Source organism: Pleurodeles waltl, chromosome 3_1, assembly GCF_031143425.1.
Source record: "Pleurodeles waltl isolate 20211129_DDA chromosome 3_1, aPleWal1.hap1.20221129, whole genome shotgun sequence".
Taxonomy (NCBI): Eukaryota; Metazoa; Chordata; class Amphibia; order Caudata; family Salamandridae; genus Pleurodeles; species Pleurodeles waltl.
This window is the reverse complement of record NC_090440.1, coordinates 663,449,616-663,475,960: the sequence shown is the minus strand read 5'-3', so window position 1 is coordinate 663,475,960 and position 26,345 is coordinate 663,449,616. Positions and strand designations below refer to the sequence as shown.

The 26,345-nt window shown below is 46.4% G+C and overlaps 1 protein-coding gene across 1 annotated transcript in view; it reads right to left on the bottom strand.

Moving 5' to 3' along the window:
- The window catches only part of SIGIRR (single Ig and TIR domain containing), a 97,211-nt gene that overhangs the window by 56,055 nt on the left and 14,811 nt on the right, over nt 1–26,345 (bottom strand). The window contains exons 2-4 of the mRNA XM_069223195.1: nt 25,148–25,483; nt 18,655–18,859; nt 6,751–6,881 (exon numbers count right to left, since the gene is read on the bottom strand). Of these exons, the coding sequence (XP_069079296.1) occupies nt 6,751–6,881; nt 18,655–18,859; nt 25,148–25,483 (672 nt within the window). The remainder of the gene's footprint in view (nt 1–6,750; nt 6,882–18,654; nt 18,860–25,147; nt 25,484–26,345) is intronic.

Below are 26,345 nucleotides of genomic sequence, written 5' to 3'. Positions count from 1 at the left end.
TCTGCCAGATAGTAGTGGCATGCTGCGTGTCGCACAACCTGGCCCTCAGACGCCATGTACCTTTTCTGCAAGAGGAGGAGACAGGGGATGCCCCTGTGGCTGCAGTAGACACTGATGAAAGTGAGGATGAAGAGGCTGAAGATGAGGATGAGGACAACAGAACATCAGTTATACATCAGTACTTCCGATGACACACAGGTGAGACAGTGCAACTTCACATTTCTATGACTATTGATGTATTCTGTGTGGCTGTGGCATGATGGCATTAATCACTTTTTACCTCTACTTACTGTCACCTATGGATTATCATTTTACAGATGTTGGTGCAATGACAACTGTGTACTGATGTGCTAACTACAGCCAGCTACAGGTCATTATTTCTATGCTCTCACAATGTACAGTTCATTTGCAACGTATGTAACTCTTTCCATAAATACACTGTTTCAACACATGACATACAAGTATTTGAGTTGTGTTCAATGGTGTTTATTTTAGTGCTAAGAAATTGAGGGGAAAGTGCAATGGAATGGGGAGAGATAGAGGAAAGTCTAGGGTATTTTTCCAGTCTGTTTGTAGCCCAGGTGCAGGGTCCAAGTGTCCATAGGAAGGGGAGCTACGGTAGTTCAAGGTGGACAAGGTGACTGAATAGGATACAAGGAGGACAATCAGGAGAGTCTCATTTCCTGTTGGTGGTCTTGGCAAGTGTCTCTGGCTTCTGTCTGGGTCGCAGGGAACATTTGCGGGGTGGTTCACCTTCTTCAGGGGGAGGGGTGCTGGTGGCCTGTGGGTCCTGTGGCGGGGCCTCCTGCCCACTAGCGGCAGCAGAAGTGGAGGGCTGGTCAATGGGCTGGCTAGTGGTAGGGGACCGCTGGTGTGCTGTTGTCTCCCTCATGATACTGGCCATGTCTACCAGCACCCCTGCTATGGAGATCAGGGTGGTGTTAATGGCCTGCAAGCCCTCCCTGAACCCCTGATACTGTCCCTCCTGCAGCCGCCTGTTCTCCTGCAAGTTGTCAAGGATCTGGCCCACAGTGTCCTGGGAATGTTTGTAGGCTCCCAGGATCTCGGAAAGTGCCTCCTGGAGGGTCGGTTCCCTGGTCCTGTCCTCCCCCTGGCACACAGCAGTCCTCCCAGTGTCCCTGTTGGCCTGTGCCCCTGTCCCCTGAACGATGTGCCCACTGCCACTGACCCCAGGTCCCTGATTGTCTTGGGAGCGAGGTGTGGACTGGGGTCCCTGTACAGGTGGGCACACTGCTGATTGACGGGTCCTGGGGACAGAGGTGTGGGTACGCTGGGTGGGTGCTGTGGTGTTGGATCCTGATGGGGGAGGCTCTGTGGTAGTCTGTGAGTGGGCTTGAGTGACCGGCTGTCCAGTGGTCCCTGATGGGCCAGGTAGGTCATCCAGATCCTGAAGTCCAGACTTACTGTCATCACTAGGGGTATCTTCTGTTCCGGGACTAGATAGTCGTGGCACCTCCTCTCCACTGACATTGGCAGGGGTACCTGTGGGGATGTAAGTGATGTATTATGCCTCATGTGTGAGACATTTGTACATCCCTGGCTTTCCCTCTATTGTTAGTGTTGCCCTGCCACCTTTTGCTTGTGTATGGTGATGTATTGAGGGATTGTTAGTTTCCCTATGCTGTGCATGCTTTAGTGATTGGTGTCCATGCAGGGGTAGGAGGGGTGTCCATGCATTGGTATAGCATGCATGGCTTTGGACTGTGGTTATTCATATGTGTAGGTGCAGTGCATGAGATGGAGTGGAGTGATGGGAGTAAGGGTGAGGGGGTATGATGGCATGCAGGTATGGGGGGTGATAAGTAGTAAATGTTGACTTACCAGTGTCCAGTCGTCCAGCTACTCCAGCGAATCCCTCAGGATGCTGTAATGCCAGTACTTGCTCCTCCCATGCTGTGAGCTGTGGGGAAGGAGGTGGGGGTCCACTGCCAGTCCTCTGTATGGCAAGCTGGTGCCTTGCTGCAATGGAACGTGCTGTCCCACGGCGTTGACCCTGTCCAAGATTCTCTGCCATAACTCCATCTTCCTGGCATTGAATATCTGCTGTACCTCTGCTCCAAAATAGCGGTGGCTCTACCCTGACAGTTTCCTCCACCATGACCCTTAACTCCTCCTCAGTGAAACAGGGGTGCCTTTGTGGTGCCATGGGTGTTGGGTGGTGTGTGTTGGTGAGAATGTGTTGAGTAATGTGGTGGGGTGTGTGGTGTGGGCTGCGTGAGGGATATATGGGTGTATGTGGTGTGATTGTCTAGTTGGCTCTGTGCTGTTCGTGTCAATCTCCTAGCAGTAATTGATGTTCGTAAAGGGTTGTGGGTAATGTGGGTGTGTGTTTTATAGTGCTGTGGGTGGGTGTGTGTGGTGTGTGTATGAGTGTCAGGTGTGTGTTTTTAGTATTGGCCAATGTAGTGTTGTTTTGTATGTGGGTGTCCATTCTGAGCGCAGCGGTATGTACTGCCAATGGTTTAGCGCCGTTGAATGTCTGCCGTGGTGATCCGTGGGTTATAATGTGGTGGGCATTGTTCTGTTGGCGTAACGGTATGGGTATTGGGTTCGCCACTTTTGCACTGACCTTTGGTCTGGAGGATTTGTGTATGTGGCTGTTTTCTGTCGGATTGGTGTGTGTGTGTCAAAATATGGTGTATGGATATTTGCCACCGCGGCAGTATGTTGGCGGCTGTCAGCGTGGCGGTAGGCGGCATTTACCGCCAATGTCATGATGAGGGCCTACATATGCACTGGTTCAGTGCCATCTTAATCAAAACACTGATAATAAGATGATTGAGCTTATCACTTGGTAGACAGTAGTCTGCAAGATCTAGTGTCTACATCCCTCGTCACTTGCCACCAGTATCAGGGGCCTCTGTACCTCAAGGACTGGGAGACAAGGGAACCAGTAACACTGCAATCTCACTAAATTGCCAAGTACTGCACTTTAACTCACAGCTTTCGGGGCAGGCGCAGTCCACTATTCACGGCTCACTCTTGGAGGAAAGAGTAGCCCGAATTACTAGTTCAGACAGCACACATATTACTTGCAATAAATATAGGGCCATATTTATACTTTTCGACGCACAACTGCGCCAACGCAGTTGTGCGTCAAAAAACCTAACGCCGGCTAACGCCATTCTGCAGCGCCATGCGGGCGCCGTATTTATTCAATGACGTTAGCCGGCTTTAGCCGGCGGAGCTGCCTGGTGTGCGTGAAAAAAAATGACGTACACCAGGCAGCGCCGGCGTAGGGGAATATGGAGCTTGGGCGCCAAAAAATGGGGCAAGTCAGGCTGAGGCAAAATTTTCGCCTCAACCCGATTTGCGCCATTTTTTTTTACTCCCAACCCCCATTGAAATTACTCCTGTCTTAGCAAAGACAGGAGTCATGCCCCCTTGCCCAATGGCCATGCCCAGGGGACTTCTGTCCCCTGGGCATGGTCATTGGGCATAGTGGCATGTAGGAGGCACAAATCAGGCCCCCCTATGCCACAAAAAAAAAAAAAAATTACTTACCTGAACTTACCTTATGTTCCCTGGGATGGGTCCCTCCATCCTTAGGCGTCCTCCTGGGGTGGGCAAGGGTGACAGGGGGGGTCCCTGGGGGCATGGGAGGGCACCTCTGGGCTCCTTCCGAGCCCACAGGTCCCTTAACGCCTGCCCTGACCAGGCGCTAAAAAACGACGTAAAAGCGGCTGGACGTCATTTTTTTTGACCTGCCCACTCCCGGGCGTCATTTTTGCCCGGGAGTGTAAATACAGCGCACATGCCGCGGAGTCACTTTTTTAGACGGGAACGCCTACCTTGCATATCATTAACGCAAAGTAGGTGTCCACGCTAAAAAATGACGCAAACTCCATGGACTTTGGCGCTAGATGCGTCTAACGCCAGAGTATAAATATGGAGTTTGTTTTGCGTCGAATTTGCGCCAAAAAAAACGACGCAAATCCGGCGCAAACGGAGTATAAATATGCCCCCTAATGTCCAAGTTATTGATTTGTAAACGGTATGACTGTTATTATTATAAATAAAGTAAATATTCTTAATACCTCTACAATTGCTCCAAGCTAGAATTTTATGGATGCTAGACTTATAGAGAGTGAAGGAATCACACGCCTCAGAAGCAGGCGATAGAGTAGTGTTTCCCTCATACGCAAAAAGATCTAATTTTCTAACTACATCACTAGGGTTGATACAGTCACTTGGATCAGTGGATCAAAATGGTTTTGGCTACACACAACTGAATAAGGCAGAGAAAGAGGCAGCTCCACTAAGTTACCTGGTAATGAGGCTATGCTACAGTTGCGTCTCAGTGACAGAACCAAATACGAATGCATAAAGGATGCTCTGATCAGGGGGCTTATGCTGAATCCAGCTCCATACTTTTTTAACAGTGCCAGGTAATCGCTGAATGCACACTGGGAAACACTTCTGTATGCCATAAGAGTTTGGATAGGTATGCAGAGGAGGAGAAGACTACCACTTCTGAGGGGTTGTTTACTTTGGTGCTAGCTGGGAAAGCCCAGTTGAGTTTGATGTTTCAGTGACTAACTGAGAACTAATCCCAAGGGAACTACGTCATGCTGACACTGGGTCAGGGAACTGGGTAGGTCAGATGGGCTGAAAATCAGATGGTGAAAAGACCAAGGCGACAAGAACTTTGCACCACGAACCTCCCCGTGTGAACACATGTTTATATCAGTCACTAACACAAACATTCTCATGCACTCATACTCATCTTTCTTGCACCTGTCATTCCTCGCACATTGTAACTCACTCATCCACACATATACAGTCAAACGTCCTCTCAAGTCATCACTTTATCTCACACCCACAACCATTTCCGATACTCACAGACCCATAATCATGACCACTCCTACATTCACATGCCCTACACCAACATTCACTATATTTCCTATATCCACAATCACTGCACTTCTCATACCCAATCTCAACGGTTTATCAAGGGAACAATCTGGCCTTGACCTGCTTCCTAGCTTCTTATGAGGGAGCAATGGTCAGGGCGACCCTTCACTACCTCGTAGCGCTTACTGCAGTTCATTTTCATTGTCTTTACCTATTCCTAGCCTTCCCAAATCGCTTTTCCTCGACCCAGCTGAATATCAGCCACACCCTGTCTTTCTACCTAACACGTTGTGACCCCTCTAGAACTTCCTCTACCCTTGCCACATCATTGTATGGAGCAGGACTCAAGGTATAACACTAGCAAGAACGTTTTGATGTTGCATGCACTTGCTGCAGGGACCTGTGTGACATCTGTAGACAGAATCCTCAAAAAATAGGCTAGATAATGATCGTTCCTAATGCAAAGCACTGCGTGTGACATGCAGACACAGTTCTGCGTTCTATGTAACACAGCACAGGGTCTTAAAGGAGCTACAGCATGGTCCCGGACAACCAACAGCTCAGAAGCTCATATCGAGGCAAAACAACACAATGCGGCTGCACTCCCGCAGACCCCATTACGACATCCCCGCTGGGCCGGCGGGCGCAAACCAAGTTTACGTCCGCCGGCCCAGCGGGGATGAGGCCGCAACATAGGAGCCGGCTCCTAATGGAGCCGGCGGTGTTGCGGCCATGCGACGGGTGCAGTAGCACCCGTCGCGCTTTTCACTGTCTGCTATGCAGACAGTGAAAATCTGGCCCGCGGCCCTGTTAGGGGGCCCCTGCACTGCCCATGCCACTGTGGCATGGGCAGTGCAGGGGCCCCCAGGGGCCCCAGGACACCCCTTACCGCCAGAAACAGGCTGGCGGTAGGGGGGGTCATAATCCCCAGGGCAGCGCTGCTTGCAGCGCTGCCCTGGTGGATTATCACCGCCGGGGCTAAAACGGTGGGAAACCGCCAGACCCGGCGGTGCGACCGCGGCGCTACCGCCGCGGTCGTAATACGGGTCTCCGTACCGCCAGCCTGTTGGCAGTATGGATGCCACATTACCCCTGGCGGTCTCTGACCGCCAGGGTCGTAATGACCGCCAATATCTTACAGACCTGAGTAAAAACACATGCCATATGCATTATGAGTGAGACTGTATTGTGCTCCGGACAGGTGGTCATATTTAGTGTACTTAAAGATACCCGACATTCCTGTAGAACACACATTATAGCTCATCTATGTCCCACACTTGTAGCCTCTGGTAAAAAAAACTGTTCGGCTTCTATGCTTACAGCTTGTCAATGTTGTCCTATGTCTATGCTTTCAAGGTGTTCCATTTTAAGAACTGAAGACCACAGTGAAAGGCCTGTATTGTCCAAGCAGTCTGCCCATTGCGGATTAAACAAGAGGCCCAAGACAGAAAAATAGCCCTCCATCAGAAGCTCCCCCATGTCAAAGAAGAAACCTTCAGTTCCATCACCCTCACTAGCAAAGACCACAATCCAATCATGCAACTGCTAGCCCCCACTCAGAATGGTTCTTCAAGAGCAACCAACAGAAGTCTCTGCTAAACTGGAGACCCTCCCCGTAAGGGATCCAGGATCAAAGGAAGCCCCAAACCCACACATCTGCCCCTATAGCCCCTAAACGGATCAGTTACCAGTCCATCCATCATGGGCTATTTAACCCTGTTCAATTGGCAGGACGGTGCAAGCAAATGATGATAGTGGAGGCTCTGTCTGTGTCATAGGGAAAGGGAGACCAGCCTTCTCCTAAGTGAATGTCAAAGGGGCTAAAAGGACGATCTCAGACTTTCAAGGGTGAGAAGTGAAGTTAGACTGCCTTACCTGTTTGGTTCAGAGTGAAGGAGGCTGTACTATTTTGCACGAAACAGGTGAATGTGCCAAAGTCCTCTTCTCTGGTTATGTTCACATGCAGAACACTTGAAAGGAACGTCTCAGAAGCATCGTTATTCAACCTGGGTGAAAATAAAATAAACTAAATTAAATAAATGAAAATAAACTAAATAAAATAAAAGAACATAGGGTCAGCAACAGTCACAGAGGGATCCCATCTGCCAGTAGATGTGATTTTGCAGGCGACACACATGGAAACTGGAGGCAAACCAGAGTTCTCGGCCAATGTTCTCTGTTCCTGTTCCCTGGTGGTGCTATATCCAGTTATCCAAACACCTCAATGGTATTAATTAGAAATGAGTCTCACACTTGGCTTTTCATGAATGATCCAGTGACTTAAGCAGAATGAGTCTCAAACCTCGGAACCACAGGGGTTTGTCATAAAAATCCCCTTTGTTTCGAGTCCCATCAAATCTCACACCAGTGGATGGTGCACTTGAGAGCTCCGCATAATGCAGACCCTGTACAGTCTCCTATTCTAATCGTGCCTACATGCTATAGGGAGCGGTGCATGGAAGACAAGGGATGGGGTTATGATTGCTTTCTGTTGAGAAATACTTCTGTGTCTGCTTTCACTGGGAACGTTTAATCCAAACAGTTGTCTAGAATCACTCAACATCGTTTGTCTTACAGTCTCTCTCAGGGAGGTCTGTGTGCCCTTAGCCTCTATACAACAAGAGGAACGTCGAAAGCTGTGTTCACCATAGGCTTAGATCAGCAAGGCTCTGATCTGCAGATAGGACTCGGGCGATAGTGTTGTTCCTTCCATCTTCCCAAACAATACTTCCATCGTAAATGACAGAAAAGCCTCTAAAATGCCCTCCATATTAGAGTTTAGCCCGATCCCTAAGGAACCCAGAACAGTGAATAACTAACTGTCAACAGCCGTGTGCATTAGAGGGTATCAATTAAAGGAACACTAAAAATGCCAATAGCTTAGAACAGAAAGTCAATGGCTGTGTGCTCTATGGTCTGAGACTAGAAAGTGAATGGTCAGTGACTCTATATTAAAGCCTGAATACAGTCAGGCTTATGTTCAGGACATAAATCAACAGTGAGATTGCGCCCCACTCATCTCTGAGCAGTTAGGGGACGGTCAGAGAACCTATGTAAGGCCTCAATGATCTGAGAATAGAATAGAAGGTGAAAGGTGTGTACCTGTGTGCCACTACCATCAGAACAAGTAGGGAAGGGTCAATGACTACGTGCACTTTATCCTCACAACACAGGAAAAAGTCCAGTGGAGTGTGTACATTTTGAGCTTCACAGAACGTGTCCTTGGTATGTCATTATCCTGTTTTGTTTGAAGATGTCTCTAACAATGAATCTGAATGTCTTATTTGTCCCTGAGAAGGAGGGGGGTGTTCAGTGACTTTCGATTGAAGAGAAGCAGATTGGAGAAGGGACAGCGTGTTTTGGATTGGAGTGGGGTATATTGGAGTGGGGCAGATTGGAGAAGGGACAGCGTGTTTTGGATTGGAGTGGGGTATATTGGAGTGGGGCAGACTGGAGTGGGGCAGGTTGTTTTGGATTGGAGTGGGGCAGATTGTTTTGGAATGAAGTGGGGCAGATTGTTTTGGATTGGAGTGGGGCAGACTGAAATGGGGCAATTGATTTTGGATTGTGGTTGACTGGATTGGAGTGGGTAGAATTGGATTGGGGTGAGGTGAATTGAGGTAAATTGGGTTAGACTGGATTGGAAAGGCCTGGAGTGGAGTCAATCAATAAAACAATTTATAAAGCGCGCTACTCACCCGTTAGGGTCTCAAGGCCCTGGGGTGTGGTCGAAGAGCCATGTCTTGAGGCGTTATCTGAAGGCCAGGAGGTCTTGGGTCTGGCGTAGTTGGAACGGTAGGGAGTTCCAGGTCTTGGCGCTGAGGTAAGAGAAAGATCTTCCTCCGGTGGTGGAGCGGTGACTGCGGGGGACTGAGGCGAGGGCGAGGCTGGCGGAGCAGAGCTGGCGGGCAGGGGTGTGGAAGGTGAGTCTGTCGTTGAGATAGGCCGGACCTGTGTTGTGGAGGGCTTTCTGTGCGTGGGTGAGTAGTTTGAAGGTGATCATCTTCGATACGGGTAGCCAGTGTAGTTCTCTGAGATGGGCTGAGATGTGGTTGCGGCGTGGGACGTCAAGGATGAGTGGGCGGAGGCGTTTTGGATGCGTTACATTTTCTTTTGTAGTTTGGTCGTGGTTCCTGCATAGAGTGCGTTGCCGAAGTCCAGTCGGCTGCTGACTAGGGCGTGGGTGACTGTTTTTCTGGTTTCGACGGGAATACATTTGAAAATCTTGCGGAGCATGCGGAGGGTGTTGTAGCAGGAAGAGGAAACTGGGTTGACCTGCTGAGTCATGCTGAGTGCTGAGTCAAGGATGATGCCCAGGTTCTGTACTTGGGTGGTGGGGGCGGCTCCGAGGGATGTAGGCCAGCAGGAGTCGTTCCAGGCGGAGAGGTTGCTGCCGAGGATGAGAACCTCTGTTTTGTCTGTGTTTGATTGAGGCGGCTTGATTCCATCCAGCCGGCGATAGCATGAAGTCCCTTGTGTAGGTTGTTTCTTGCTGTTGTGGGGTCTTTCGTGAGGGGAATGATCAGCTGGGTGTCGTCTGCGTAGGATACTATGTTGATGTTGTGGGATCGTGCGATGTTGGCGAGGGGAGCCATGTAAACGTTGAAGTGTTGGTCTGGGTGAGGATCCTTGAGGGACGCCACAGACGGTTTCGGAAGATTCGGACAGGAAGGTCGGAAGGCGGACTCTCAGGGTTCTTCCGGAGAGGAAAGAGGATATCCAGTCAAGGGCCTTGCCATGGATCCCGGTGTTGTGGAGGCGTGTTCGAAGGGTGTGGTGACAGACGGTGTCGAAAGCTGCGGAAAGGTCCAAGATGATGAGAGCTGCGGTTTCGCCTTTGTCGACCATGGACCTGATGTCATCTGTGGCAGCAATGAGTGCGGTCTCCGTGCTGTGTTTTTTGCAAAATCCGGATTGGGAGGCATCAAGCGCTTTGCTGTCTTCCAGGTAGCGGGAAAGTTGGCTGTTCACGATTTTTTCGATGACATTCGCTGGGAAGGGGAGGAGGGAGATGGGTCGGTAGTTAATGAGGTTGTCTGAATCTGCTTTGGGTTTCTTCAACAGGGTATCGACGTCGGCGTGTTTCCATCTCTCCGGGGAGTGGAGTGGACTGCAGTGGGACAGATTGTTTTGGATCGGAGTGGGGCAGATTGTATTGTATTTGAGAGGGGCAGATTGGAGTGGGGTGGATTGTTTTGGATTGGAGTGGGGCAGATTGTTTTGGGTTGGAGTGGGGCAGTTTGGAATGGGACAGATTTGAGAGGGGTAGATTGTTTTGGATTGGAGTGGGATAGATTGGAGAGGGGCAGATTGTTCTGAATTGGAGTGGGGCATATTGGAGTGAGGCAAATTGTTCTGGATCAGAGCGACGCAGACTGGAGTGGAGCAGATTGTTAGGATTGGAGTGGGGCAGATTGTTTTGGACTGATTGGGGCAGATTGTTTTAGATTGGAGTGGGCCAGATTGTTTTGGACTGGAGGGGGCAGATGGGAATGGGGCAGATTGTTCTGGACTGGAGTGGGGTGTATTGTTTTGGATAGGATTGGGGCAGATTGTTTTGGATTGGAATGGGGCAGACTGGAGTGGGTGGGTCGGGAAGAGTGGAGGGTGGTGGGTTTGGAGTTGAATGTGGTGGGCTGGAGTGGCTTGGGGTGAGTGGGTGGATTTGGAGAGAGGTGGACTGTAGGGGTGAACTGGATTGGTGTGGGGTCAACTGCACTGAATGGAGTGGATTGGATTGAGGGAGTGGATTGGAGTAGGGTGGAGTGGGGTGGACTGGGGTGAAGTGGACCGGATTTGAGTGGGCTGGATTTGAGTGGGATAAATTGAGCTAGATTGGACTTGAATGGAGTGGGGTGAACTGGATTGGTGTAGAGTTTATTGGATTGGTGAATTGGATTAGAGTAGGGTGGATTTGGATTGGAATGAGATGGCTTTTATGACTTGAGTGGATTTGTCCAGTGAATGGATTGGAGGAATGGACTGGAGTGGGGTGGACTGCATTGATTTGGGGTGAATTGGACTAGATTGGACTGGAGTGGGGTGGATTAGGGTGGGCTGGAGTGGGATGGATTATGGTGAATTGGGTTGTGGTAGATTGGACTGGAGTGCTGTGGAATAGATTTGAGTGCGTGGACTGGGTTGGACTGGGCTGGAGTGGGTTGGATTGGTGTGGGGTGGACTGGAGTGGGGTGAACTGGACTGGAGTTGAGTGGGATGGAGTGGACTGGAGTTTGGTGGCTTGGACTGGAGTGGGGTGGATTGTGGTGTACTGGATTGAAGTGCAGTAGATTGGGGTGGGGTGGATTGGATTGTGTGAGGTGGACTGGATTTGAGTGAGGTGGATTTGAGTGGGTGAACTGTGGTGGATTGGACTGGGGGAAATGGGATGGAGTGGAGTGGATTGAGAGGGATTTGATTTGAGTGGGGCGAATTGGACTGGGACAGATTATTTTGGACTGAAGTGGGCAGTTTGGAGTGAGGCAGGGTGTTTTCAATTGGAGAGAAGTAGATTGGAGAAGGGGCAGATTGTTTTGGTTTGGAGTGGGGCAGACTGTTGTGGATTGGGGTGGGGCAGATTGTTTTGGATTGGAGTGGGGCAGATTGGAGTGGTGCAAATTGTTTTGGATTGGAGTGGGGCAGATTTTTCTGGACTGAAGTGGGGCAGATTGTTTTGGTTTGGAGTGGGGCAGATTGTTTTGGACTGGAGTGGGGCAATTGTTTTTGGATTGTGGTGGACTGGATTGGAGTGGGGTGAATTGGATTGGGGTGAGGTGAATTGAATTAAATTGGGGTAAACTGGATTGGGAAGGACTGGAGTGGGATGGACTGAAGTGGGGCAGATTGTAAAGTATTGGAGAAGGGCAGATTGGAGTGGGGTGGATTGAAGTGGGTGGATTATTTTGGATTGGAGTGGGGCAGATTGGAGTGGGTTGGAGAGGGAAATACTGGAGTGGGGCAATTGTTTTTGGATTGTGGTGGACTGGATTGGAGTGGGGTGAACTGGATTGGGGTGAGGTGAAATAAATTAATTTGGGGCTGACTGGATTGGAAAGGACTGGAGTGGGATGTACTGCAGTGGGGCAGATTGATTTGGTTTGGAGTGGATTATATTGTATTGGAGAGGGGCAGATTGGAGTGGGGTGGATTGAAGTGGGTGGATTGTTTTGGATTGGAGAGGGACAGACTGGAATGGGACATATTTGAGAGGTGCTGATTGTTTTGGAGTGGAGTGGGACAGATTGGAGTGGGGCAGATTGTTTTGAATTGGAGTGTTGTGTATTGGCGTGGGGCAGATTATTTTGGATCGGAGCGACGCAGACTGGAATGGAGATGATTGTTAGGATTGGAGTGGGGCAGACTGTTTTGGATTTAGTGGGGCAGATTGTTTTAGATTGGAGTGGGGCAGACTGATTTGGATTGGAGGGGGTCAGATGGGAATGAGGCTGATTTTTTTTTAGATTTGAGTAGAGCAGTTTGGAGTGTGGTAGACGGTTTTAGACTGGAACGTGGCAGATTGTTTTGGACTGGTGTGAGCAGATTGGAGTGGGGCAGATTGCTTGGGATTGGAATGGGGCAGAATGGAGTGGGGCATGTTGTTTTGGATTGGAGTGGGGGAGACTGGAGTGGGGAAGAGTGTTTTGGATTGGTGTGGGGTAGATTGGAGTGAAGCAGATCGCACTGGATTAGAGTGGGGCAGACTGTTTTGGTTTGTAGTGGGCAGACTGGAGTGGGGTAGATTGTTTTGGATTGTAGCATCTTGGAGTGGGGCAAATTGCTTTGGACTGGAGTGAGGCACATTGGAGTGGGACACAGTGTTTTGGATTGGAGTGGGGCAAATTGTTTGGGATTGGAGTGGGGCAGATTGCTTTGGACTGGAGTGGGGCAGATTGTTCTGGATTGGAGTGGGGCAGGTTGTTTTGGATAGGATTGGGGCAGGTCGTTTTGGATTGGAGTGGGCAGATTCAGTTGGATTGGAGTGGCTGGGTTGGGAGGAGTGACGTATGGTGGTTTGAGTGGCTTCGGGTGAGTGGTTTTGTTTGGAGAGAGGTGGACTGGAGAGGGGTGGATTGGATTGGTGTGGGGTCAACTGCATTGAATGGGGTGGATTGGATTGAATGGGGTGGATAGATGTGGGGTGAGGAGGATTGGCATGGATTGGAGTGGACCAGATTGGATTGGAGTAGGGTGATTTGGGGTGTATGGCACAACTATGTGTTAAAGCATAATTTCAGAAATTACACATAAGAAAGAAATAATGACGCTTTTCAATATTGAGAAATAAATAATAGTCATCTTTTGAGAATAGCACCCTCGAGCAAAAAACAAACAAAGCATGAGTGAAAAGAGAGAAAAGAAGACTTGGCAAAATAAAATGAAAGAGTTAACTATAGGAAATAAAACTTTGCAATTTTGTTTGTCTGCTGGATATGCTTTTGCCAGTCACACTCCTTCTGTTTGCAGGGCCCTAGAAGTCAAACAGAAGTACCTCAATCACATTGAGAGGAGCAGATGTGCACTGATTAGGTTGAATCAATCAGTGCTTGGTCTCTGCTCCACAGACAGGAACGTAATAGTGCTTGGCCTACAGTGACAAATTATAAGGCTTTAAAGAAGAGTGCCACTCAAGCCAACAAATGGTGAGCCTCATGCAAGCTCCAACAGAGTGTTGCAAGCAAGACGCATGCGCTAGCGCCTGCTCTTGCAGGCTCGACCCTAAAAAGGTGACTGCATGCATGCTCACAGCCTCAGAACAGAAGATAACATCAGTTACTATACAATTTTATCCTAAAAAAAAAAAAAAGATAAGTGACTGTGTGTCTCCTCCATCGGAAAAGAAAGGGAAAGATGTTAAGTTGTGTGCACCATACGCCTCTGAACAGTTAAAGAATGATCAGTAAGTGTGTGATCTTTCAGTAGTAAAACAGATGTGAAAGGTCAGTGAGGTCTGTGTACAGTGGACAATGTACAGGAAGGGAAAAGGTCAATGCTGTGGCTTCTGTACTTTCTAATTGTAACACAGTCATCAACAAACAACCTCTTTGTATAGCATTCATGCTGCACCATTGAGAATTCTGATTCACATGTGACAAACGAACAAGATGCAAAAAGGGAGCCAGCACTGATGCATCCTGGGAGACTATTCAATGAACTGATCTGGCGACTTTTCACTGCGGGGTATGCATTAGTGCCAGTGTTTGCCCCATCATTATTACTGCTCCCCTTCCACGTTCCCCTTCATACCGTTTTAACTGCCAGATCTTTTGTGTTTCCTTTAAAGTTTTTTTTTTTTGTGGGTGGACCGTGACCTGGATGATGTCACAGGCTTCCGCAGTCTGCTTTTTTTGTTCTATTTACAGGTGGTGTCCCCCTGTGCCCCTTTTAGCTCTGGCGTTAGGCAAGATCTTTTGATTTTACTAAAAATATATGCTTAATATACTTACATAACAGGGCTTTCAACCACCTATCTTCATCCATTGGTCTGTGCTTGTGCCATTCACATTTTGCTTCCACTCACTACAGCATACTACGTGGGGGAATGGGTCAGCCTATTTCAACTACTGGCTAAGTTCACTTTGAGTGACCACACTTAGCCCCTTAACAAGCAGATCACCCGCATTCAAAGTAGTAGTTCCCTTCAGTGGCATTGTTTGTTCAGTGTTTTCCTTTTTACTTTAGTGCTGACATTGTCTGTAGCGCCTGATGCGACAGCAGGATCCTTTCTACCAGATGAGAGCACAGAGCATATTCCAGCTTTATCAGTTCCTGTCTCCTGCTAATGCTCTTGTAAATACCTTTTGAAATTACCTTTATTTGATTGCTTCTTTTTCACTCAACACAAGCAACTCACATGAACTCTGAATATACACTCATAAGCGTGCTCTATCTTTGCAACCCTGTCTCCTACCTTCCTGACTTCCTTTACTTTTTTCTTTCTTTCCTATTTCATTTCCTCTTTCTTTCCTTATTCCTTTCGTTCTTGCCTTTTTCTTACTTACTTCCCCTTTTCCTTCTTTCGTTTTCTTGATTCCCCCTTCCCTTCTTGCCCATTTTCTTTGTTCCTTATTTCTTGCCTTCCTCTTTCTTCATTCCTTTCATTCTTTGTCTCTTTATTTTCTTCTTTCCTCCTTTTTTCTTTCCTTTTTCTTTTCTTCTTTCTTCATGCCTTTTTCCTTGGATTTTTCTTTCTCTTGTGCCTTCCTCTTTCAAGCTTTCTTTTATCCTTTTCTACTTTCTTCCCTTTTCTTACTTGCCTTCCTCTTTTTTTTTTACTTCCATTCTTTATTGTCTTCCTCTTTCTTTCTTTACTTTCTCATTCATCCATTTGTCCTTTTCGGTCCGTCTTTATTTTGTTCTATCTTTCCTTCATTCTTTCTTGCCTCCTTTGCCAAACACAAGAGGCTGGCAGCCAATGGCAGACTGATTGGGTTTCTTAAGACTGTGTTAGCCAAGATATTTTGATGTTACTAATACTAGGTGTATCAAAGTTATCTATAGGGGGTTTTCAGTCACACTTTGCCCATTAGTCGATGGTTCTGTCGTTCACATTCTCTCCCCACTCAAGCAAGTACCAATGGGCAATATGTCAGCCCACTTCAGCCATTGGCTGACTTCGCTATGTGTTAAGGCTTGCTGCCATTTCACAAGGAACACATCAACACACAAAGAAGTTCCCTTCAGGGCTCGAGACTACTACGGCAATGAGTGCTTTTTGAAACCAAAACCACATTTTTTCTTGTAGCAATTGTTTTTCTTTTGAATGATGAGAATCCAGCAGCTTCCCAAATAATAAAGGTTTCCAAGCGCCAAGACAAAACAAAAAAAGAATTGCCAAAAGGCTTTGCCAATGCTTGTTATCTTTGCGTAGGTTGGTCCTTGTATACCTCCATTCTTTAACGAAAGGGAGGCCATACCGCTGCACAAAGGCATTGCTGCCACTGACATTTCGCTCCCAGATACTGCGGTGTCGTTTTTAGAGTTTTTGCAGGGCAGGCAACAAAATGCCACGTGCAGCTGTTACCTAAGTATTAGAAAAGCTGCATACTAGAAATTAGGTAGTATCTAATTTCCTTGATGGTCTTGTTTCAATGGAAACCCAAATGTACAATAGTCAGCCAACAGTAAGAGAAAATGAAGGAATTTTGGAGAGGCATGTAACCCTAAAAGCTACGTTGGATTCGGTGGAGACATTTCTGTCTTGTGACTGACAGTCTGCTCCAACTCTTCAAGTCATTTTTGTGGTACTAACTTTACGCAAATTCTCCCACTTTCCCTATAGACAGTATAGGAAGCCAGGACACTGTGGCTGGGACAAATCTCTCACAATCAGGATAAACCAACTTCTAATCAGACAAGCACTGACTTTCTCAGGTATCCCGTGGTCTGACTTTCTGTAGGTTCATGCTGAATATGGTGTGTCAAGAATGCAAACAGTACCAAAAGGACAAACGAATCAAACAAGTCACCCAGTAAAGCTTACAGGGGAGGCCCCTCCGCTATGGTGGAGGTGCATCACCCAACAGTAGAAAGATGGCAGAAAGCAGAAAGATAAAATGATAATGAAAGTATTTTATTATCATTTCATTTTATCGCTTAGCCACTGCCAGTAAACCAAGTCAAGGGCCGTGCAGGCCAGCTTCCTCTGCATCAGCAGGGAGAGGAGGAGTAGTAGGTGCACACTAAGTGTGCATGTCAGTTTGAACAGCTGTCACAGCAGGGTGAAGAGCCACTGCAAGCTCCCTTTCCTTAAGAGCAGCATTTCAGCCCACTGAAGCCAATCCAGGCGCTTCTCTCATGATGGATAACAGCTAAGAGAATCGTCTGGATTGGGTGGGGATGGGAGCAAGAAGAGAAAAACCGAGGTGATGGAAGCAGAGGAACACAGAGGGCCGCTAGCAGCAAGTAGGTATTTTGTTTTTATATTCCCCCTCCCCCAAACTTCCCCTGAACCTGTCCCTGCAATCCCCGCTTGCTGCCCCTCCAAGCCTTCCTGGCTGCAGCCGCCACTCAAAGTTTACAAACAAATCTATCGAAAATTAAAAGTTATTACTTCTGCTCCTCATGTCTTTGTTCTGAATGGACGGTCATCTTAAGCTTCTGTGCACTACTGACAAGTGACCAGTAGATGCTCCAAGCCATTCCAGGAGCACAGCATGACTCCCTCCCAAAGGCTGCCTTCTGTCTTCAGTCAGGCAAGAGGGGTTGGAAGAGAGTTAGTCACTTTGCGCAGACAGGCACAGTTCACAGCTTCCAAACTTCACCAAGTACATTTGTGGGGTGGAGAGTAGCCCTGGCTTGTTCTTATGGCAGGCTGAATCTTTAGTGCCCTCTGTGTCTGCAAAAATCAGTAGACAGGGCCCCCCTTTGCAAAATGTGAGATTTAGTTTTTGACACTGACACCACCAAGTCCTTAGTCTTTCACAGGAGAGTTCTCCTTCAGGAAATCAGTCCACAGTGAGTGGAAATCGGCTTCAAATCTCACTTTCTAGCCCCAATAAATAGTCGTCACAGGGACAGGGCAAAACTAGTTACAACTGGTCAACAGGTCCGTTTTACAAGAAAACTCCTTTCTGGTGCCCTTCTTGAGTCCCTGGGGGCCACCAGGAAATCAGTTCCGATCTTCTCACTCATACAGAGTTAATTCAGCGAAGTTTCATGGGCTGGTCTGTTCTCTCTCCCGGCCTACACAATCTGTGGGCGCTCGCAAAACTCTACAGAGGGTGCAGATTCCATGTGAATTCCCTTTCGAGACATAGAATCTTCTAATTTTCTATCAGTCTTGGCTGGGCAGAGACTAAGGGCCTGATTCAGTTTGGTTGACAGGTTACAAGCTTTGACAGCACACACCACGAGAAATAGCAATTCTAGAGGAGATGGGACAATAAACCTGTTCTCAATTTCCACCCCAAAATCCTTCCCTGTTTAATACAAGGACCCACTTACAGCTAAAACTCAGCAAAGTTAGTGGTCAGTTTAAAGCTTTTCAAAATGCCACAGCTCTAATGGGTAAAAGAGTTACTCCTCAAAAGGCTTTTTTTCAGTCGGTCCCTCCGTTGTTAAAATAATGTTGTTCTCACCTAAAATAGTTTGATAAACCATGATCCCAGTCTCCCTGGAAAACAGGCCTAAACTGTATACATCTCACCAATTCTTTCATATTATTTGATGTCTCCTTTAAAACTGGCCTACTACCCCATCTTTTCTGTCTCCTCTGCCTGTACCCAGCAGACATCTCAAAATATGAGCTATAAGTCCTGATTATTGTAACTAGAACAGGCTTGACCCACTCTGTACAGCGCTTCAACTATACAACTTCAGAGCAAAAGATAGGCCGATTTTGTGCCTGCAGCGGAAACAACTAAACACACTGCAACTGATGCGATGAGTCTCAATTCACGTTTTAAAGGAAACACACCCAGTTAGTGAATTCTCAAATCTGCAGAGCCTAAGTACCAGCAGAGTGTAGCGGAGAATGATAAGGGGAAACGTTAAAAAGCGTACTTTCCTACACACAAGATTACCTGTACTGGGGTGGATGATTTGCAGGACTATGAGACTGGAATGGCACTCATACCTAAGCAGGGAAAGTATACTTTAGAATATACAAACCTGCAGTCAACAATAACACTTCCTCTCTGAATGAGAGTCCCTCTGAACCATGGTCGTGGGAAACGTTTTCAGCAGTGTTGTTGAAATCGAGATTTTGAAAATTTACTTTGTAGCTGTACACTTACAGCTCTTAGTTCTAGCTTCTATCCCCCCTGAGGCCTCGCTACTTACCACACGTTATCCAGGCTGGTGTATGGGCTGTCGCTGTCCAAGGCCACTCCATCTTTCAACCACTGCAAGGTGGGCAGAGCACATTGGCGACTGACTTGCTGTCTAGCTGTGCAGTTCAGGGACAGGTGCTCCCCCATTATAGGATCCAAACTCTGCTTGCCCAAGTGGGGGGAGAGGAACTCCGGGGGAACACTGCAGGGATTGGCTGCAGAAAGAGAGCGGGTGCACATGAGAACCAGAAGACAGGGAACATTGCATAAAAAATGTAGACAGCAACACCGAAAGTCTGGAAATGCTCAGTTCGACAGCTGAATCTCCTTTCTCGCCCTCTCGGGTGATTAGTGAGCTATACAAACCAATATAACATAACAGCATAGCCACCTCAAAGGGTAACTTCTCCTACAGCAATGTTTCACATCCCTTAAAAAGCAGAATACTTGAAGAGAGAGAGAGAGAGAGAGAGAGAGAGAGCGCTCTGCTGACCCATTCCAGCAGCATGCCTCTCCAACTCTACTTACAGTGTCAATTCATTCCTTTTTCCATCTATAGTGGGTACTGCCAAGAGTACCTTTTTCCATTTTGCGTCACTAATTTTGCGGTTTGCTTTCAAGAGTGTCCACTGCCTTTCAGGAGTTTGCAACCAGTTTTTGTCACCTTCCATTTTACATATCTCTATTATTATGCACTCTAAAAGTAATTGGGTCTCACAGCACCTTACGTGCTAAAGCGTTTTACCCATTCTGTGTATATAGGGAAAGGGGTTGATACATAAGGCCCTTTCTGTCATGGACAGTTTAGCAAATGGAGAGGGCACAGGCAGTTTGAACGTGTCACTTCTCTAATGTTCATGCATGGAATCTGCCTACTTCCCTAAACTGCTCATTATTTTGAGTTTGGCGGTTTAGTTTAGCTCCAATCTGCTCTCCAGACAAAACAAAAAAAGTATGAAGGATTCTGTCTTGTACACATTTACCACTGCTTGTGATACACAAAAGCCTTGCCCTTTGAAGGAAATTCAAAACAGACATGTTACATTGCCCGCCCGCCATGTTAAAAGAACTTTTTACAGTGATAAATAACCCACTGATAATTTGAATTAATAAATCACTCCAATAAGGTATTGTGCCAAATGCCTTTTAAACACATGGAAGTAATAATCCCTCTAATGAAGAAACAAGGTCAGGACTCTATGACCCTGAAAAATGATCAGCCTATTTCCTCGATTCTGTTTCGGGCAAAACTTTTAAGGGTCCATGGTACTCAAGAATTGTGCAGACACCTACAGAATACTGCCTTTCTCCATCCTGCCCAATCTAGCTTCAGAATTTACATAGCACAGCGTATGTGATAATGTCTGTTTTGGATACATTGAGATGGGAAGATGGCTAGAGCCATGATATCGCCTTGGTGCTGTTAGATTCGTCCGCAGCCTTTGACACATTAGGCCATAAGACCTTGCTTGATCAACCATGTAAAAGAGGCAGGGATAGAAGACAACTCTTTAAATTAGATCAAATTTTCTTAGGGGAGTAGTCAGTAAAATTAGGGCATTTCTCAGCTAAAGCAGTTAGGCTAGAATGTGGGGTTCCCCAAGGATCAATGCTATCGAGGCACCTTTTTAATCTGTATACTAGGCCTCTGGTTGTGGGACTGGCATCTACAGGCTACAGAATATATAATTTTGCAGACGATTCTATCATTCTTAGTTGCTATTCCATTTAGATGGTACTGCCATTTCGTACACAAAATTTCAAAACACTGTGAGATTTATTGCTGGTTGGATGAGCGCCAATCAATTGAAACTGAACACAGATAAGATGAATATAGCTTTGCTGAAACATACCAGTAAAAGGAACCACCTACACTGACAGAGTGAACTCAGTCCATTGCCGATTCCTACAAGCACTGCTAAGATCCTAGGCATCGTGACTGATGGAAACCTTACATTCTCAAGTAGGTTGTATTGTGTTCCAGTTTTCTTTTTTTTTGCTACATATGCTGAGCAAAATCGTACCATTGCTATCCATCAAGGTGCAGAAAGTGATAGTGACTGCAATTATCACGTCTAGGCTCGACTATGTCAATTCTGTTTACTCAGGGTTGCCTAATATCACCCGGCATAAACTTAAAATAAAATCATCCAAAATGAGTCTGCAAGGTTGACATTTCTTCTCCCTAGACATACCATGCCACGCTACTTCTAATAAAAAACTTCACTTGATCCAATTAAAGGAACATATATAGTTTAAGGTGTGCTGTAATATGTTAAAAGCATGAATGAGAAAGCCCCTTAAATTTGGGGCCGAAAAAGTTAATAAATATATTCAGTTTGAGGTCAACATAAACAAAATGACTTATGGTCTCAAAGTTGCGCAAACCCAGATTGGGTGGACAGAGTTCTCTGAGGTGCTCCCTGTCATTTGGAACTCCTTGAAGGTAAGATCTGTCATGAAATGGATTTTAGGCTACTTCACAAATCTGTAAAGACAGTGCTTTTTTAACAAGGTTATGAAAGTAAGTAACTCCTGGGTTATCGCTCATCCAGGGGTGTGTTATTTATAAGTGTCAATAAACTGCTGGGCAACATCAGTGCTTAATTTTTTTTTTTTTAAGTGCCCAAAGCTCTCTTTTGAAACCTGCGGCTGCTGCATTTAATATGCAAGCCACCTCGGGCCTCTTTAATCCATTTACAGCCACTCCCTGCCCCTTCAGCTCACTCTTGCAGTTTTCTCCTTTCTCACGCTTTTTCGTTTTTCTTTTCCTCCACTTCTCCTATATGTGTCTTTTGCTTGCAGTAAATGCCTGAAGCAGGAAAATAAGTGCCGGTGCCCCGCACCGGAAACCACCAGCTCAAATTAGGCACCGGTGAACATGCACGCTATAAGAAGGAATAACTTAACACATGTTTTCCAATGAGCTCCTGCGGACAAAATTTGAATGGACGTTAGAAAATGTAGAACAATATCTGATTTGCCATGTCAGATTTAGAACAATCTGACATGGGATTAAAAGTTGTGGTAACAAATCTAGGAGTTAGAGGAAAGTTCCAAGCAGAAAGCCCCCCTTCAGAGTGTGGGAAGAGTGGACAAAAAAGCTATACTCAGAGCTGATGGTAGGTTCGCCAAGGAGATTTGACTTTTTTTTTTACCGTAGAGTACTAAAGATATTATGTTTTGGGAAGTTTGCTGAGATCTGTATTTCTCTGAGAAGGAGGGGAGGCTGAGAAAAATGTGTCCTTGGTGAGAGAGCGAGAAAGAGCGACCCAACTGTTGCAAACTGGCTGCTTTATGTGTATATGTTTGTAATAACATTGGGAGGTCTGAAGCTGTTTTTATTCCTGTATGCGTGGCTTTGAGTTTGTGTCTGCAAGTATAAGTATTTGCAACTGCATACATGTGTGTTAAATTGCCTCTGTATTGATGTGAATGTGGCTGGTATCATAGGTGCTCACGTTTTAGTGTGTGAGTTTCTTTTTTGATACACAGTTATATTTTTTGCTAGGATGGTCTTGCTGTATGTCTGCTGGTATGTGATTATTTGTTGCAGAGTCTGCACTTATCGGGTTGTCTCTGCATGTGTATTTCTGTCCATGTGCTGCTATTTGTCGCTGTGACAACTGCGTGTTTTATGTGTTGCTCTGTGTTTAGGCTAGTGTTGCTATGTATATATTTAGCGGTCTGTGGCTATCTGCCTTTCTATGTGTGCAAGAAATTATGCTGGTAGGGTTCTACATGTGTGTGGTTGTATGTGTGCCTTTGTGAAAGAGAATGTATTTGTGTGTGGCTGTTTGTTGCTGTTTGTGTATTTTTTATTTGTGTTGAACTGGTTTTCTGTTTCCCTCCTGCTTTTAGCTGTGTCTATTGTCACTCTGTGTGGTTGTCTGTGTCGATGAAAGTGGGTGTGAATTTGTATCGCTACTGCTATTTTGCTGAGTGTTTGTATGAAAGCGTATATGTTGGCTTATTTGTTTGCCCAGATTTAAGTGTGTGGAATCTGTGGCTGGTTTGGATGATTCCTAGCAGTATACAATGTACCGATATATTTTTAGTTGGTTTCTGCGGGCTACTATGTGTTTTTGACAGGTGGATGCATAATTACAGGCAGGAAAGTATACACATCTTTGTTTTCCAATTGCAAGTACCACCTGGCAGGCTGTGGCCAACTCTTTGTGCATCATGATGCCTACCTGCTAGCTGCCACCATTTCAGGTTTACTTGAGGTGATCAAAAGGGTAGCTCTGTGCTTTGAGAAAGTATTAAAGAATGTCGGCTTTGCAGGCAGAGCTAGTACCGTAACAGGCATCCCTGAACGACAAGCAATTGCCTCTACCTACAACACCACTGAACAAAGGCACAGGACAGTCCCACCTGTCCACTTATAAGCCAAATGTGATTATTAACAGGAGTGCCCAGAAATGGAGGAGAAAGTCTATCAAGGCCGAAAGCGAGGACAGTGGACTCCTCTGGTCTGAAAGGCAGCAAGCCCTGGTTTCTATACATATGAGTGTGTTTTTGTTTATGTTAAATTGACACATTATGTGGCAATCCAAGGGGACAACAGAAAAATTTAGTGGAAAACTAGTAATGGAAACCCTCAGCATTTTGTTCTCCTCTGTGTGCCCTCTACCTGCTACACATTCACATTATGATCTTTAGGTTGTGTTTTCTGAGTGTGTCGCTGTTTGACCCTGGTTGGAAAGTCTGCAAATCCTGGGCGGTAAGCATACTTTGTTACATTTTTTTGGCCGACGGACATTTCACTGCCTGCACTGCATCGCTTAAACGGTACTGCAGTTGCAGGTGGAGAAATGCAGGGTGAGGGCTGGAGGCAGCGAGGACACAGAGGGACACCCCCAAACAAAAACAACAAAACACAGCAATCAATGCGTGGCATACACCTGCGTGGAGGGTGTGTCTGTGTTTGTCCCGCAGTGAAATGTCCGCAAATTGAGGTGGGCTGTATGAAAAATAATACTGCAAACAGCGCCAAGAGGGAGTGTTTCCACTGTTCTACGCTACAGTACCACTTTGGTGTGATCCTCTTTTAAGTATTCTCTGGGCACAGCTTTTCTATAAAGGCTCACAGCAGTTAGAACTGAGGCCAGTTCCAAGCAGGAGTACCCAAAACATTGTCACATTGACGTGTTACATTGAAGTAACCTGGCTGTCATCAATATTCCTGCAGCAGCAATTAGGGAAAGACAAAAGGGCAGACATGGCCTTCAAAATTCATCACCTTTAACAATATAAACTACATTTCTACCTCACATGCAGCACCCACCAATGGTAGGGCCCGGGAAGAACTAAGCAGCAACCATTTGCTAACAAAGTCTTCATGAGTGTCTAAAGGTAGCTCTGTCTCATCCTTCGTATTTCAGAGTTTATGTCTCCACACTCCAGCCGAAGCATTACAGACCGTGTACTTCCACTGACTGAGAAACCTACCCATCTTGTACCATGCTAAACCAGTGCCATCCACAATGAAGTCTACTTGCTTTGGTCATTAGCGTGAGCCAAACTTTAAGGATGAACATACGCAAACACCTGCTCTAGCATTTGCACAATCCCCTTTTTGATGTTTGCATTATTTACCCCATCATTTATTCTCTCATGTTTCAATGAGGGTACCTCTTTCAAGTGCAGTCTAAAGCTTTTCATATTTCTCTGTATAGGTGTAAAGCCCTTACTTAATGCTTCAACCCCAATCAGTTGTCCATGTTGAAGCGTGGGTTTAGTGGTAGGCTAGCAGCAGGCGGACTATTTGCCTGATTCTATTGTCTTTTAATGTGCCTAATGTAGTACTAGCTCACTTGCAAATAAAGTTCTTTATTGCTACAATTCTGCATCCTCAGACTTACGATTGTTTCTTCTCCTGTTCTCTTTCAAATGACTCTCTCTCTACTTTCTAATGCCTGCATGCCCCATCTTTCTCAACAGAGCCTGCTCTAAGTCACATGCATGTTTGCCTCAATCTCTATCATTGTTTTTCTGCAAATTGCCCACACTTCATTTCAAGGATCTCAACCTCTCCTTCTTTGAAAATCATATTTCTGTAAACTAACAACAGCTAGCCACCTCTAGCTCATTTATAAATGCCACCAAACATCGGCATGAATCCACTTACTCCCAACTACTGATCACACCTAACTCCTATTAACGTAATAATATAGCACAAAGAAACTCAAGTGAACAAATGAAATGGTTTCTTTAAAAACACAAGACTAATCTCAATAAATAACACAAACCAATAACCACTGTATTAACCACTAACCCTGGGTTCCAGAGCAGTCTGCTGCCCGAAGCATAGTGCTTCAATGCCTTGTCATGTGTAGTAAGCGCTACATGAAATCAATACCCAATACTGTGACATGTGTCTGTGCTCTATCAGCCTCATCTTAGGGTGTATGGGTGCAGCATACAGTCAAACAGCATACAATTCATATTTAGCAGCCAAGGATGGGTGAGAGGCTCTTTCCTGCCCAGATGCTGTCTACCTGCCATGGTGAGCCGCGTGGTAAAGGAGACCTGAGGCTGGGTGCCCATGTGGAGTGTGCATGTGTAATTCCCAGCGTCCTCAGCGCGCAGGTGCTGGAAAGTCAGAAAAGCAGTGCCATCGTCGAGCAGCTCGGCACTCAGCCTTGCTCCTTCTCCACCGAGGGCCAAGGGAAGGCAGTCCTTGCTCCACTGCAGGTCAAAGTCTGGGTAAGCCCGCAGGAGGTCAAGGCTTTCCAGGTCAAGGGGGCAAAACAGGTGGTTGATGGGCTCTTGCACTGTCCAGACTGTGTGGTCGTAGAAGCGGTCAGCATCAACGCAGGATGCGGCGGTGCGATCTGAAAGCAAGAAGAGTGGGTTAATGAGTGCCAGGAGGGCATGTGTAATGATCTCTTAGAACTCAAGGGACAGAAACGCAACAATGGTCTACATTAGTGATCTGGCACACCCTAAACATTCCTGTCCCACTGCCCATCTGCTGCCTGGCAGAGACAGGCACAAAGACCATACTGCACTAAAAGCTCTTCAGGAAAGGAAGGAGGAGAACAGGGATCTAAAAAAAACAACCACCCCTTTGTAATCATAATCATAATAATAAACTGTATTTATATAGTGCTTACTACCCTTGACGAGGTGTTGAAGCACTTTGCAGTGAGTAGCACGCTGCTCCGGAACCCAAGATTAGAAGTTAATAGATTAGTAAAAAAGTTTTTTCTTTGTGCATTAGTTGAGTCAAATAGATTTGAAAACTGAAGTAGTACATTGGTTTTGTAAGCAGTGGTTGTGTGTGCCTGTTTGTTGGGTGACACTGCTAAAAAAGGAAAGTTTGAGAAGGATGTTTCGTTGTTCGGGATCGAGGTTAGGAATAAGTCAGACATTGGAATGATGGGATAAAGGTTTAAAGGAGGATTTTTTTTTTATATCAATGATGTCTTGTGGCTATTGACAAGCCCTCTGGGGCTGTCATATTGAGTGTGAGGCACTTTATGACCCTCCAACCCTCCATGGATAAAACAAAAATAAATTACTGCTTGCCTCGACCAGCCGTAGAAAATGTGGGTGGCAGTAGACAGTGTCAAGCACACACTGCTCATGTGGAACTTTTAACAGCTTGATTCAGCAATGCTCCACTATGGTTCTAAAATAAAAATGTGATGCTACTCTGCCTTCTGGTGCACAGCGCACATAATTGTGAGTGTG